The sequence below is a fragment of the Xenia sp. Carnegie-2017 genome, unplaced genomic scaffold, assembly GCF_021976095.1.
Source record: "Xenia sp. Carnegie-2017 unplaced genomic scaffold, XeniaSp_v1 HiC_scaffold_14, whole genome shotgun sequence".
NCBI classification, from domain to species: Eukaryota; Metazoa; Cnidaria; class Anthozoa; order Malacalcyonacea; family Xeniidae; genus Xenia; species Xenia sp. Carnegie-2017.
The window spans coordinates 11,265,480-11,281,659 of NW_025813447.1; the positions used below are offsets into that span (position 1 = coordinate 11,265,480).

General features: G+C 33.6%; 3 protein-coding genes and 2 long non-coding RNA genes across 8 annotated transcripts in view; 1 reads left to right on the plus strand and 4 right to left on the minus strand.

The window, feature by feature from the left end:
- Positions 1–219, minus strand: part of LOC124435270 (tectonic-2-like) — a 4,144-nt gene extending 3,925 nt beyond the window's left edge. The window contains exon 1 of the mRNA XM_046985207.1: positions 181–219. Within this exon, the coding sequence (XP_046841163.1) occupies positions 181–219 (39 nt within the window). The remainder of the gene's footprint in view (positions 1–180) is intronic.
- Positions 220–1,016: 797 nt separating this feature from the next.
- Positions 1,017–2,015, minus strand: LOC124435738 (malectin-B-like). The gene is made up of 3 exons (XM_046985711.1): positions 1,877–2,015; positions 1,643–1,697; positions 1,017–1,562 (listed from the first exon to the last, which is right to left on the minus strand). The coding sequence occupies exons 1-3, from the start codon at positions 1,916–1,918 to the stop codon at positions 1,342–1,344; spliced, it is 318 nt and encodes a 105-aa protein (XP_046841667.1). The 5' UTR covers positions 1,919–2,015; the 3' UTR covers positions 1,017–1,341.
- A 1,112-nt stretch (positions 2,016–3,127) lies between these two features.
- LOC124435739 lies at positions 3,128–7,204 on the minus strand. 4 transcript variants are annotated; one of them, XR_006945136.1, is made up of 4 exons: positions 7,102–7,204; positions 6,805–6,988; positions 4,001–4,649; positions 3,128–3,652 (listed from the first exon to the last, which is right to left on the minus strand). It is a non-coding gene; the product is annotated as an uncharacterized LOC124435739 (long non-coding RNA). The 4 variants fall into 4 exon arrangements; XR_006945135.1 differs by lacking the exon at positions 4,001–4,649; XR_006945134.1 differs by lacking the exons at positions 3,128–3,652; positions 4,001–4,649 and adding an exon at positions 4,743–4,836.
- LOC124435735 (T-complex protein 1 subunit zeta-like) lies at positions 3,326–15,582 on the plus strand. The gene is made up of 18 exons (XM_046985709.1): positions 3,326–3,481; positions 4,086–4,149; positions 4,255–4,305; positions 4,383–4,445; positions 5,016–5,036; positions 5,245–5,304; positions 5,689–5,802; positions 7,596–7,699; positions 7,927–8,037; positions 11,123–11,237; positions 11,319–11,363; positions 11,538–11,620; positions 11,994–12,090; positions 12,601–12,667; positions 12,845–13,026; positions 14,039–14,125; positions 15,089–15,210; positions 15,424–15,582. The coding sequence occupies exons 1-18, from the start codon at positions 3,345–3,347 to the stop codon at positions 15,494–15,496; spliced, it is 1,596 nt and encodes a 531-aa protein (XP_046841665.1). The 5' UTR covers positions 3,326–3,344; the 3' UTR covers positions 15,497–15,582.
- On the minus strand, positions 8,172–9,530 carry LOC124435740. The gene is made up of 2 exons (XR_006945137.1): positions 9,376–9,530; positions 8,172–8,798 (listed from the first exon to the last, which is right to left on the minus strand). It is a non-coding gene; the product is annotated as an uncharacterized LOC124435740 (long non-coding RNA).
- Positions 15,583–16,180: the final 598 nt, after the last annotated feature.

The following is a 16,180-nucleotide window of genomic DNA, read 5'->3' on the forward strand; positions in this document are numbered from 1 at the left end:
ATTTCTTCGTTGGATGTATTTACATTGCTGAAATAAGCACACCATTCCTTTCTCTTCATTATATTTTTAAAAAGGTAATAATGTGTTGAAATAAGAAAGTGAAAAAGATGATGCTTCTATGAGTTTAGCACAATGCCAGCCACACACATCGTACCATGTTTAAATAGTTTTTTTCATTACCTTACAGGTTAACCACCATCCTTTCATTTCTCTATTCATTAAGCATGGTGCTTTACTTAGTAATAAGTTATTCTGTTTTTCTAATTTGTTTTTAGCTTGATGTGGACAACAATATCATTTTTAAACTGAACGGTTTCTGTTTGGCAATTTCATTTCTCATCGGTCGGATTCTTGTGTTTCCATTCATGTACTACAAGTATGGCCAGTATGTGGGTATAAAAATTTGGCAAGTTCCCTTTAAAATTCCTTTACTTTGTAATGTGAGTTGTCTTGGATTGATGACGCTGCAGCTTATTTGGTTTACGATGATAGTCAGCCGAGCTTTTATAATTTTAAAACAACATATTCTGGTCGTTTTTACGAAGCGCAAGGTATAACTTCAGATTATACGAGCAAGCATAACTTCGTTAAAACATCTTTAACAGTTTTATACAAAAGAACGGTAGCTTTCATTTTGTGCTGTTTAATTTGTAATTTCGTTCTAGCACAAAATTCATATTTCAAATAAACGATTTTTTTAAAAGCAAAAAGATGGCATAAAGTATGCCGAAACATGTTTGCTTTTCAACAAGTCGTCGATAATTTGAAATGTCTAATGGTTACTTTGTATTGAACGTACATCAACCTTCTGGAATCTACCTTCTCATCGCATGACATGGTACAGCCAAAAACCACCACAGTTGTAAATACAATGGAACGTTGCTTAAGACTGAGTGAAGCTTAATATCCCAATTAACATGAAACCATACTTTGATGTTGGTTAATTCCGTTTAAAAGTTAGCGATCAATTTTTTGTCGATAAAGCGATTGCTAAAATCCAAACAACACAAAGCAAATTTTTGGCAAATCGTAGTCTGCGTTATTTTTTAAGGTAATTTTTGACTGAATAATTTTACAAGCAAATAAATTAACTGGCAAAATATGGTTATCCTGTCACGTTTTTCATACGAACCCATGTAAGAGAAATATAGTTTAAAGATGAAAATAACGAAGGAAAGATAACTCAAAAGCAACGACATTTTGAGAAATTTCCACGTAACTTTTAACTGTGGTTTACATATTCGTCTCTTTCTTTCAATAGAATTTTTGAATAAATAAATGTTAAGTGAATGCGACTACTACGTGTGAAAAACGCGACAGATAAAATCAATCTTAACAGAACTAAAGTTTACACAAGCAAAATAAAGTGGGTATAAAGACGCCTAATGCAATTAAAAGTGGAAGCAGCAGGCTGCTTTCATCCGATGCATAAGGATCCATTGATCTGGGACCTGATGTCTTTCTTGGTCGTTCTGGTCTATCATCAGATTTACTCTGTTCTTCTTCAAAATTCCCACGTTGGTTTTCATTTAGTCCAGGTAGCGGAGGCAGTTTAGGCACATCTTTATTTAGAGATAAAGATATCATGCATTTTTATTTTTCATGGTATTTGCAGTACATTACAGTACATACAGGTACAAACCTTCTAAACTTCCTTTCATTACAACAATAGCATTTATCTTGGGGTTATCATGCCCCTAAATATCAAAGAAATGTTCAACATTTATGAGCTCATTTTGAGTAGGTAATATTTACTCTTGCAGTATAAAAGTGAATAATGATTAAATGGCTTTTAAAAAGTTGACTGCTAGGTTGCCAATTCACTATCAATGATAATTTTTATTATCGCTACATTTTGTCTAGCACACTTTCCTACCTTAACAAATTCCACATGTAAATTTCCAGTGAAGCGTGTCATCTGATTCTCTACCAAAATCTGACCTTTTGTAATGGTGAAAGGTATGTACTCATCATGTGCAACAGCTTTTCCCACTCGATCATAAATATCTAACAGCTTTACCAAAATATTGTTTACACGACATCAAAACCTTTATTGGAAAGAAATGAAACCATAATTCTTTTAGAATAGTTAACCAGTGTCTAGTGCTGTCCCCATTGTCTAGTGCTGTCCCCATTATCTAGTGCTCCCCCATTATGAATGGATGATGGTGTTTGAAATAGTTACATTATGGCAGTATACTATATGTGGCCTTCTAACATTGCCGATTTCCATAAATGTTACAGGTAAAGTGAAGGTTAAATGAAAAATTATGCCATACAAAAATCTGCTAAAAATTCCATGATTAATAATTGAACACCATGTTAAAGACATGGTAGCTATAAAACAACCATCTTGGTGATTATGTTGCTGAGAGGAAGGAAGCTATTGGAAACTTTGTGCAAAGAAAACAAATTTTTACTAACTTAAAACATCATTATAGATGGGCAAAGTTGAGAGGCTTGTGCATAACAAATGGCATTGTCCAGCTCAAAAAATACAACTTCTGGATTGTTCTTAAGGTTAAGTCGACATTTTACGGGGTCAGAGAAAGAAAAGTTACCTTTAACTTAGGCCCTTGAAAGTAAACCTCGCAAAATTTTAGCACCAATACATAATCTCCATCGTCCTTTATTGGAATGTCGTACGCGAAATTTGACAAATGGTAACGTTCGGTTTGATAAAGTATTTGATCTAACTGTGCCACACGACTAATCGTTAATCGCTTGCCAAAGTCCGAAGCTGTACCGATGCTCAGTTTGTCCCCCTGATAATGAACACCGTTAAGGTCTGTGTGATCCGGACCCCCACAATTTACAGCAAAAACGACCTCGCCTGTTGCCGTAATTTCGTTTGCTAGTAGAAATAGAATAGCAATAGCGCAAAAACAGCTCAAGATATTAATAATACAAACGTACTCCATGGTTGATATTCGTCTAAGTGGCACTACTTCCCGACTCGTGCATATAAATAGGCACCTGTTTCCATCTGAGTTATTTTGTTGAATCATCATAACGAGCATGCCCGATTATGGACATCCCTTAATGTCCCTAGACGTACTCCCGATTTCCCAATTGTAGCTCAATGTCAGGTCATACATTTACAAAATTAAAATAAAATTCCTTAGGAGACAGGCTTTGCAATCAGTTTATTATCACCAAGCAGGGTTTTTTTTGAAGAGATCTCATTTTTACAAATTGATGTATTCCCAATGCGTTCTGATGATCTTTTACAATCTTATTGTGGTACTTAGTTACCCCCAAATGTACAGTATTATGACCCAAATTGCTTACTGTTATACTACATTATCATAACGTGTATCTCTCATGACAGAATACTTAGCATCATGGCGGCGATTCAAACTTTAAATCCCAAAGCAGAATTTGCTCGAGCAGCTGCGGCCTTACAAGTTAACACAAGTGCAGCAGTTGGTCTACAAAATGTCCTTAAAACGAACCTTGGTCCCAAAGGCACAATGAAAATGTAAGATGAATGGAAAATAGCTTTTTTGTAACGTCATTGCAGCACGTGTTTGTACATGCTTTAGTTCGGCCGTCAGGATTTCTTTGTTGAAACAGTTTAATTCTAAAGTGTTCAGTTAGCCAGCAACACGGTCTTTATAATGTGTTTATAATGATTGTCATCTGCGAGTCCCTGTTCAATGAGAAACACACAAGCTATAGAATGATAAATTCAAATACGTTAAAGAATGAAAGCATATTGTATTAGGCATTTTGAAGGGTGTGGATGTGAACTTCAAACAAGGATTTCTGCCAGTCTTTGGCTAACTTTATACTCATTGTATCTTCTCCTTGAGATGCCGTGATGATTGATGACCAGTATATTTTATATTACAAATGTTGTCAAGTGTCACAAGAGTTAACCGATTTTCTTCCCAAGGGTGGGACGAATGGGGGAGGGGGACTATAGGTTGCCGAGGATATTAGAGGATATTTATGAGTAATGAAGAAATAAAGTTCAACAATGCGATGTGACTAATACCTCTAGATCCTCTCTTCTATTTATTTTTCCATTTGAGCACTACTTAAACTGGTTTACGTAGCTTCATAATGTTAATAATAAACAGGTTGGTTTCTGGATCTGGTGATATCAAAATTACCAAGGATGGCAATGTTCTTTTACATGAAATGGTAATAATCTACATAAATTTATATAATTATCTTGTTATGACAAGACAATAATGTACATTTGGTCAGCTTTATGATAAAATATCATCGTTTGGCAAATAATTTCAGCAAATACAACATCCAACTGCCTCACTGATTGCCAAAGTTGCCACAGCTCAGGTAAAACTTATGAAATGTGAAAGTAAATAATGATTTGGCAGTTAAATCACAAAATCTGTTGTTCATCATAATTGTAGGATAACATTACAGGTGATGGAACAACATCAAATGTTTTGATTATTGGTGATCTATTAAAGCAGGTATACATCAAGGAGTTTTGCGATTGTACTTAAAATCTTTTCTGCAAAATAAAGTCGATATCAATAGAGATAAACATTGGTTTTATCATAAAGTTTTAGTAGTGAAAGGCACATTCAACCAGATTTCTTGTACATATTATTATTGATTATCGCATGTGATTATCCTGTAAGCATATTCTTCGTGATTGTTAATTTTCTTGTTGCCTGTGGGGGTAGAAAAATTCATTTAATAAAGAAGTAAAAACACATTACATTCTTAACTCATTTCATTTGTTTCTTGATTTAAAATCATTTCACTTGTTCCTTGCATTCCCCCATATTGTATGAAAATGTACATTAATAACCATGATGATCCACTTTGATATTATAAGTACTCTTTCCAATTGAAAACCTTAAATATAGTAAAGTTGAAATGTCCATTTATTTCTACGTTTACCCTTTGTTTTTTCCTTAAATAGATCAGGGATGTTTAAAATTTTATCTCGGCATCATCAAAATCTATTATTTTGTTTCATTTGATATCATATATCTTGTAAAAGGCCTTACTTCAAATCTTTCTTTATATTTTAGGCCGACTTATACATATCAGAGGTTGGTATTCACTTTTCATTAGATATTGATGTCCATCATGAATAGATAATGACGAAACGAAGATAAATTAAACTCTCATGAGTTTTTGTATATCTTTTTCAAATTAACGCCTTTTTATGAACAAGTTTAAAAGGTCATGTTTAAGTTTTTATAATTTTGTTGTTTTATCTGTTGAAGCAAATGTTTTGTTTTTAAACTCATAATTTAGGGTCTTCATCCGAGAATTGTTACAGAAGGATTTGATTTGGCAAAGGAGAAATCGTTAGAGGTACGTATGCATATTCAATAAATTATAATTTACGATCTCGTAAACGACAGAAAATGTATTTTAACAAATCACATCAACGTTGAAAAAAGTTAAAATTGTGTAACTAGTATGATATACGATGACTGTTTAGTACAGTCAGTATTTACATGTTTGTAAATAGTCAAAAACTTTTGACTCTGGAGATGACTACCGCTAAGGTTGTCGAAACGTCAGTCAACAACGACAAAAACAGTCCTTCTCAGGACTATACCAACCTGGACGATCTACATTTACAAACATGTAACGATACTCCCGGGTTCAAACCATTTACTTTAGTCAGTATTTAATTGTTGTATATATTAACTAGACGAACCTTAATATTTGTTTTGTATTTCACATTTCAAGGTTTTAGAAAAGGTCAAAGTCAAATTCGATATGGACAGAGATACGTTGATAAATGTGGCCAAAACATCTCTAAGGACAAAAGTTCACACAAAACTGGCTGATATTTTGACAGAGGTAGACTTTATAGCTATATTGATGGGGGTAGAGTATATATATTGACGGAGGTAGAGTATATATATTGACGGAGGTAGAGTATATATATTGACGGAGGTAGAGTATATATATTGACGGAGGTAGAGTATATATATTGACGGAGGTATATATATATTGACGGAGAAAGAGTATATATATTGACGGAGGTAGAGTATATATTGACGGAGGTAGAGTATATATTGACGGAGGTAGAGTATATATTGACGGAGGTAGAGTATATATATATATTGACGGAGGTAGAGTATATATATTGACGGAGAGTAGAGTATATGGGTTGACGGATGTAGAGTATATATATTGACGTAGAGGTATATATTGACCGGAGGCATATATATATATTGACGAGGTAGATATATATTGACGAGAGATATATATATTGACGGATGAGAGTATATATATTGACGGATGTAGATATATATTGACTGATGTAGAGTATATATATTGACGGAGGTAGTATATGTATATATATTGAGGTAGAGTATATATATTGACGGAGGTAGAGTATATATATTGATGAGTGTATATATATTGACGGAGGAAGAGTATATATATTGACGGAGAAAGTATATATATATTGACGATAGAGTATATATATTGACGGAGATAGTATATATATTGATGGAGGTAGAGTATATATATTGACGATGGAGAGTATATATATATTGACGGAGGTAGATATATATTGACGGAGGTAGAGTATATATATTGACGGTAGAGTATATATATTGATTGAGGTAGAGTATATATATTGACGGGGTAGAGTATATATATTGACGGAGGAAGAGTATATATATTGACGGAGGTAGATTATATATATTGACGGAGATAGAGTATATATATTGATGGAGGTATATATATCACCGGGGTAGAGTATTTGGAGGTGCGTATGTATATATATAATATATTGAGCTTATATTCGCTAATTGCCGTCGTTCAGGTCTTCACAGGATGAGTTTGACTTACTTTTATATTGTGAGGCACAAGTCGACTGGTTAAAACACTGAGTTCATCTTTCAGCTTTGATACGGTCTTCCTACATAAGACTGATTAGATCGCAGGTCACTTACATTAGCTGCGTCCTTGTTGACTGGAGTGGATATCAGAGATAAAAGTCAAAGTCTCTATCTTCTGGCAAGGATGTTTTTATCTGAACAATTAAGTTTTAGACGGAAACTGAGTTACATGCAATGAACCAAAAAAGCATTTTCGAAATTTTCCGCCACAAAAGTAATTCAAACTTTTTATATCACATTTATTTACCTATAAATGTTCTGGATGCGATTTTCTTGTTTTTTGAAGAAGTTTTATGTAACTGTAGTCATTCCTAAGTGCGCGTCTGTTTTATTATCTTGCTTTATTGTGAATAGTGACTTACAAGATATGTAGATTTATCTAATATTGTTTTCATGCTGTGTTGGTATGTTTGATATGTTGCAATTATTCTTTAAAATGTGATGTTTCTGTCTGTCGTCAAAACATGAAAAAACGAAGGAGGTTGACACACACACGAATTCTTTAAACGTGTTCGATCTCTAGACTTGTAAAGACAGAGATAATATCAAAAAAAAAAAACACATTATTCCAGGAGTTGAATGCTTGGTAATGGAACTAATGAGTTGGTTGAATTTTACTAAGTTTTTCAACATACATCAATTTCATATTTGAGGCAAGATTAATATATGGATTTGTTTTCTAAATAACCATTTGAAAACAAGTGTTGGGCGAAAATATTCAATGTTGCATCATATTCATAGGCTGTTGTTGATGCTGTGTTAGCCATTCGTAAAGAAAATGAGGATATTGATCTTCACATGGTAGAAATTATGGAGATGATTCATAAATCTGATGCTGATACAAAGTACGCATTTGTTTGTGCTTCTATCATTTTATATCATTCGAATACACGTAGTGTTAAATTGGTAGCATACTATAGGATTTGATAACATGGCTTGTTCACTCAAATCTAGTGTGTTCATCAGGAGTGATCTTGTGTTAACACAAAAGTTTTTCTATCGTGCAATCTAGTGTCTTCATTGAAAGTTAGAGCCATGTCGACTAAGCTAAAAAATCTGCATTGTTTTATAGACTTGTTCGTGGTCTGGTAATGGATCATGGCGCAAGACATCCTGATATGAAAAAAAAAGTCACTGATGCTTATATACTGACGTGTAATGTCTCTATGGAGTATGAAAAAAGGTGAGTTTCGTTGAAGAAGTTGATATTCTTTGTAAGACTTGTTGACAAGCCCTTGTCGAAGTTAAGTTTTACGATACTATTTGTGTTACGGATTTTGCTTAACAGTACTCTTTAGTACTTCAATTAAACATGCATTGTATTGTAATATTAAATGTATTGAGTTCGCCATACATCGATTCATTAGGTAATATTCGAATGTCTTGATTGAATTATATGCAAAAAAAAATACATTGCAAACATTTAAGGTATATGATGAGTCATTACCAATACGTGCGTACAAACCAACGTTTTTGCTCAGTTTTTCAGTCTTGTGACTTTAGAACTCTTTTTTTGAATTTCAAGATTCAAGATTTTATTTTGACCAATCCCCCCACGTGATCAGGGCATGTTCTAGGAACAAAAATTTTTCATAGAGGCATTGCTGCTGTGTTGTCTGATTCGTCAAGCTGCTGCAGCCAATAAAACTGATCATCGTAGCTTTCACCAAACTGATTTGTGATCATGAAGGCAATCTTTATGCCAATCAATAGACCGATACTTACACCAATAAATATTCCAGCTACCACTGCTATCAATAGGCCTTTGATTAAACCCACAAAAAATCCAATTATTACTGCTAATACAGCGAATTCTATTTTAACACGCATTTCAGCCAAAAGATAGTCGTTTCTCCAGAAAACTGTTCTATAAACTTTTGTTCTGATGAATCTGAAAGGATTTTTTCTCATTTACAAGCGCCGACGAACTCCTTTTAGTCGTATCTGCAAAAATAATTTAGTTTCGTACAAGTCCATATATGTAAAAATCTTGGGTTTTTGGAAATTACACAATAGCATGTGGCTAAAATTTTGTAAAAACGAAACTAATGCAAAACACTACGCATGCGCATTTCTATAATTTGTTTATTGCAATAATTCCCACATATGGTCATAGAATTAGACGTTTTTATTGCTAAGGTTGTATGCTCATATTGTTTTCTCATAGCAATAATTATTTCATTTCAAAGTAATATTTTTCTATCTTTGAACGCAGTGTCTGTTGACTTTCCTTTGTCGTCTATTATCGACTTATAAAACCCTTTATAGAACACTTTAAAAATTCCTTTTAAACTGCTTAAGTAAACATTAGCTGCTTTTTATACTACTATTACGTTTGAAATGCCAAATTGAAGTGAATTTTCCTCCAAATTGAAAACTATTTTATTTCAATTTTTCATGGATGAATTTTTTTCACTTTGCTCCATGATGTTTTGTATGATTAACATAAATTCACTTTATAGAAATAAATTGTACATGTTATATGCACTAGAGCAATAAACAATTCATTTAATTAACTCACATTAACTCTATGTAGAAAATTTCTCTTCCTTGGAAAAATAATTTCCTTGAGGCACAGAATCTTACGATGTCCTCTGTGATGTTTGTGAGCTGAACTGTCCTCTCTATTACCTTGTATAGTCACAAATGTTCACTTGAAACATAGGTTGACTTCTATTTACCTTGCTCTGTCCATATATGGTTTGGCTCTGAAATTGTTTTTCCATATATGGACTTTTCTATTTTCAAAAGTTCAATGATTTTATGCACTAATAAGTTCATTGTCTAAGAAATTATTCATTTGACATTTCATTTGATGATTTTTTTACAAAGGAATCGCTTTTTAGCGATAGTTTTCTTTTTCAAGCATTGCTTAACTCTTACTATTATGTGATTTTGATTGGTTGATGTTCATATTTGTTTGATCGTTCACTTTGAAAACGTTTTTATTTAACCGACAATTGCACGTGATCACGCGATCATACATTGTGCGTGCCGGCATGTCTTTAATGAATGCTCGTTTGTTTGGCAGCATGATATCTAAAACAGAAACATGTGATTAGTTTGCTAAATTCTAGTGTACAACGTTGTCAAAGCTTATAGGGATCATTGCGATCCATATTTTTTTATGTTATGTTGGGAAACTGAAACGAAATGTTAAACGAGCTAGTAGTAGTTTTCTAAATTGAGTCCCGTTGAGTCACCTGAATTTTTCAGGTTCATGAGACAATTGCTTAAATTGTCCAGCAAAGTGCGAAGATCATATCTTCATTTAGTAGTTTCGTATGGTAGTCACTCCTCCATGTGTGTCTCATCAAGCCAGCTTGTGTCTCATCAAACCAGCAGAGGTTGGAGGCTTGGTTCAGAGATTTCGACATCGAAGTTCGGAGACCGGGTTTGGATCATTCTTAGTTTTCCTTCAGCGAAGTACTTAAGCCCCTGCACGACTACAACGTGATGATCCAGGCGCAGGGGATTAAACGAGCTGATTTCTAATTACTGGTGCTAAGAAAAACCACCTTTTGGTCTTTCAAAATTTTGCTTGTCTACAATTACATAAGTCACGATGGCATTGTGTCCATATATGTAGTTATTTAAGAATCTGTTTGAAACAATAGCTTTCTTTGCATACCAAATACTCTCTGATGATAAGAAACGGTAGCACATTTATCCATATATGGTTGTAGATGCAATTTGAAAATAATACCACGATTGCCATTCTCCAATTATGGTCATCGATTTATCTCAAACCCCCTTGCATCGTGCCCTTGAATTGAGCTCGTTGGTTGAGTTTAATTGCGTCAGCATTTGAAGTGCGTTTTATACGAGGTTGACAATGGTATAAATATATAATATAAACCTGGAAAACAGTCAAAAGTTTTTCATTTTGACGCATTAACTCATTTCAAGCATCTTCACAATATGTTTGTCAACGTCTGCTGTGGCCAATTAAATGATATAGTCAATAAATACTTTTATAGCTCATGATGAACGATGATTTTCAATGCACTTCGCAAATTTGCATTTAAATTCACATATTTTGCATTCAGAAGAATTTATAAATTTCGTTATTTTCCACCTGTTAAAAAAAGAAGTTAAAAATTGCTTACTTCCGTTGCAATTTATAAATTGATGCAAATCGTTATCATTGCGTACTGTATAATTACATATAAAGTCAGAATACTATGAAAATTTTAAAGTGAATTTGTCAGATGATAAATATTTTATCTTTTCAACTTCATTTCACGCTAAAAGTCTTTTTCTTGTAGTGAAGTGAATTCAGGATTTTTCTACAAAAGTGCTGAAGAACGTGAAAAGTTGGTAGCGTCCGAGAGAAAGTTTATTGACGATCGTGTTCGTAAAGTCATCGAACTGAAAAAGAAGGTAAACTATAGTAACAGCAACATTTATGTACAGCGGTAGTTGTCTTTACTTATATTCCTCAAAACCATTGCTTTATAACAGGTGTGTAATGGAAACGAGAAAGGATTTGTCGTTATAAATCAAAAGGTACACAAATCATCGCTTTAATAGAATTCAAGTGAACTTTAAATAAGCGTTCAAGCAAATTTTTGATTAGTTTAAAAACTGGTGTTTTTTTTTATGAACATTTTGTTTAAAATTATATACATCTCTGTCTTACTGATTGGTTGCAGAGTGGCAATGTACTATTTGCTTGTTTAGGGCATCGATCCATTCTCTTTGGATATGTTGGCTAGAGCTGGCATTGTTGCATTGAGAAGAGCCAAAAGACGAAATATGGAAAGGTATGATTATTCGTATATATATTGATATTTTTTATTGAAGTAAACCATGCGCATTAAAATATCTTTACTTCATTGATTGTCTTTTTCCGTTTATCTGTCGCTCACGTGAACATGTTTTCTTGCTTTTGTACTAATGATAGAAACTCGCGTTGTTGCCAGAGAGGGGGGGGGGTTGTTCCCCTATAGACGCTTTTCATTTTCTAGCAAATTATTTTAACTGTTTGGGCTTCAATCAGTTTCTCGTGGGTTTTGCTGTCTTAGAGTTTTATCTATTGCACATTACGGACATTTATTTGTATGTGAACTCTGTGGAGTACAACTCAATATTTCTAGTATTTACGCCTGATCATCATACATGATAATAATATTTTAGGTTAACATTAGCATGTGGTGGAATGGCAATGAATTCATTTGATGATCTCACTTTGGAATGTCTTGGTCATGCTGGTCTTGTGTATGAACATGTATTGGTATGTCAATACTTCATGACTCAAAGCCTAAACATTAACAGTGCTAAACAACAATGATCTTGTAACACAAAATATTTGTATTACAACTTTTCCAATCTTCTTTATGGCAAGCGATGCAAGTCCCAGGCTTGTCACCGGTATAGCAGAGTTAAAACTCGAAAGGTTTTCATACTTGCTTTTGTTCCTTTCTTTAATTCTTAGACTTTCCAATGACAACTGAAGTAAGTAAGATTTAACTCATATTTATTATACAGAAAAAGTAACATGGCGCAAGACTTACGCAAATGTTTTGTATTACAAGGTTATTGTTATTTTGAATTGTTAATGTTTGGGCTTTAAGTCATTAAGTATTGAGATCTTCCAGTTGCTTTTACCTATTGGTATGTCAAAGTTAGGTTGCGTGCAATCTTGGTGAAGTCAGTTGTCTTTAAAAGTACATTGTCCTTTCTTGTATTAACATTGTAATTGTTCATCAATGGCAATAATGAACTGCTGTTTTCATTCTTTTAGGGAGAAGATAAATTTACATTTGTTGAGGAAGTGAAGAATCCTCAATCAGTAACGATTTTGATCAAAGGTAATTGTTGACTTGTTTTCCCCTACGCTTGTTGCAAGCTTAAATACGTTTCGGAAACATATTTCTATGATCATAAACATAACTAAGGAGGCTGCATGATCGACTATCATGACACACCTCATTCTAAAGCTTAGTTCGATTAATGTGACTTCCCCTGTCCAATATTCTTGCTTCCAGGCCCAAATAGACATACCGTGACACAGATCAAAGATGCTGTTCACGATGGTTTACGTGCAGTGAAGAACGCCATCGATGATGGTGCAGTTGTACCTGGAGCCGGTGCATTTGAAATTGCGGTTTACTCTACTCTTATGGAATATAAGAAGACAATTAAAGGTCGCGCCAGACTTGGTGTACAGGTTGGTCTGCAAATAGCTAAATAACACTTCATGTAAATGTTAGTCAAGAAGTACTTGATAACATTTGGTGTACAGATTGGTCTACAAATAGCTAAATAACACTTCATGTAAATGTTAGTCTAGAAGTACTTGATAACACTTGTTGTACAGGTTGGTCTACAAATAGCTAAATAACACTTCATGTAAATGTTAGTTAAAAAGTACTTGATAACACTTGGTGTACAGGTTGGTCTACAAATAGCTAAATAACACTTCATGTAAATGTTAGTCAAGAAGTACTTGATAACATTTGTGTACAGGTTGGTCTACAAATAGCTAAATAACACTTCATGTAAATGTTAGTCAAGAATTACTTGATAACACTTGGTGTACAGGTTAGTCTACAAATAGTTGAATTACATTTGGTGTACAGGTTGGTCTACAAATAGCTAAATAACACTTCATGTAAATGTTAGTCAAGAAGTACTTGATAACATTTGGTGTACAGGTTGGTCTACAAATAGCTAAATAACACTTCATGTAAATGTTAGTCAAGAATTACTTGATAACACTTGGTGTACAGGTTAGTCTACAAATAGTTGAATTACATTTGGTGTACAGGTTGGTCTACAAATAGCTAAATAACACTTCATGTAAATGTTAGTCAAGAAGTACTTGATAACACTTGGTGAACAGGTTAGTCTACAAAGAGTTGGGTACAACATGTTTTACTGGTTGCTCTCCAAGGAGTTGAATACAACATGTTTTACTGGTTGGTCTTCAAGGAGTTGGATGATAAGATTGTCTTGATTCATAACCTATCTTAGTCAGACATCCAGCTCACTTAAAGATCAGTTATTTCTATAAAAGAGCTCATTTTGTTTTTAAGCCTGCTTTTAGTTGCTGCTTAATTTTTTTCATCTTACAGGCTTATAAGTATCAATCTATAAGAAGTATAAAGCATTATCTCGTTAGACTTTGAAAGATATCATTTGTTTCTGCCTATAAAATCTTTCAATTGATATTTTAATAGGCATTTGCTGACGCCTTCCTCATAATTCCGAAAATACTCGCCCAAAATTCTGGTCACGATCCGCAAGAAGTTATTGTTAAACTGCAGGTACGATAAACATTGCGATTGTCAGTATTTGGTAATCGATACTGCATACTCAATGCGAACTTTTTTTATCAAAATTGTTTCATTAAATAGAAAAAAGTTAAACTGCTTTTGCTTTTAACGATCGACTTCTTAAACTGTTTTAAAACGTTTAGGCTTTAGTCAAGTTACTCCTTTTCATTGGCTTTACGAAAATTTTATGGACGAAGCAAAAATATTCTTTTTCACGTAAAAGCGATTTGTGAATATGGGCAAAATATTTCCATTCAACTCTTGTAAAATATTTTTGTGAAGCAAATGTTTTTTAGTGCAAAGTTGATAGGCAAGAAAAAGATATATGCTTGACTACATTCAATTTTTAATACATGATACGTGAAACAGTAAATGAGAAAGATATAAAGCAATCAAAATGTGTAAAGTAAACTTAAATGGTCAAAAAAAGGCAGAGGTTGTTTAAAACATAGCACTTTCTTTCAATATTACAGTTCATTTTATGAGAAGATGCAAAAATACAAATTTCGAGAGCAAAAAACCAAACCCTTTTTTCGGTCAATGCTTCCCGATACCCTTGGGCAACACTTTCACAATGTAATGGCAATAGAACGTCGCTAAAAAAACGGAAAAGTTGTTTGAAAGTTTTCAGTAAGTTTTATGTTATAGTTCATTTTATGAGAACTCTAGGAAACAAAAACATAAAATTAAAGTTTCGGTAGGAGATTTCGGCCACTCCACGCTATCGTACTTTTGGATGTCAATAGCAAGCTTCCGCCCATCAGACTCCGAGATCACCCTAAGGGCTTTGCTCGGAGAACATTTATCAGATTGGGTAAAAGAAAAATAGCCAATACACAACCATAGACATTACAATGTAGACAAATAATCTCGTTTGTTGTAAACCGTGGACAAAAAGACAACAATTTCTCACTTCAAAAAAACATTGTTTTACTATTTTCTTTATTATCTCAGGAAGAATACTCAGATATTGGTAAACCTGTTGGCGTGGACTTGAGTTCTGGCGAGGCCTTCGTTCCGGCAGATCTTGGTATATGGGATAATTATAACGTCAAACGACAGCTGTTGCATTCTTGGTCAGTTTTGTTTTTCTGTTCATTAAACTTTAAAGCAACCACTTAAAATGTCTCATTTATTTTTTAAAACTTCCACAAATTGGAGATACGTTTCTTGATTTGATAGTTATTACCCTCCAAGATAATGACTCGGAATGCACTTCGTTTAATTCTGATCACACAGCCTCGTTGTATTGCTGGAAATTTAAAGTATTCTATAATTATTTTTTAAAGCACTGTGATTGCAACTAACCTACTTTTGGTTGATGAGATCATGAAAGCTGGGATGTCGTCTTTGAAGGGTTAGAAGGAGATCGTAGTGGACTTTTGGGACAATGGAAAGATAAGAACTTATTTGTTTTCTCAATAAATCCGATCTTGATGAACGTAGTAGCTACTTGTGTTGAATTACTACAATTGCTCCCTTTTTTCCAATGATCTTTGACTTTCTTAATTATTCTTGGATTGCAACCAATCTCCACGGAATTATGAAACAATGTGACCCACCTACGTCGGCTTGTCCCAAAAATGGCATTGATAAAATGTTCTTTTGTATTTGGCCACTAACATGGCTGCTGTGACGTAACATGCAACCCACCTATTGAAATATAATCACGACATCACGTGCTGCTTGATGTTAGAATTGTAACTATTTTTAGTGGATCTATAAAAAAATACCCTCCATAAAATCTTTCTTTTTGTTGCGACATCTCTGGAAAATCAATTGCAAAACGAGACCCAATTATTTTCCCTTATTTTCGGAAGGTTATAATTATTCTGCAATTCGCTCAATTAGATCAATTCCCAGGGGTGTTACAGCTCAGGCTTAGGAGAACAAAAAATTCGATTTCAAAGAGAATAATTATTTATGCACCATGTAAATTCTCCATTAGACTCGTTATGCCCAATGGTATTATCGTCATTATTGAAATCATCAATAATTGTTTACAAAAGATGTGCCAGTTGTGCGATGAATTGTGTTTGTTTTTGT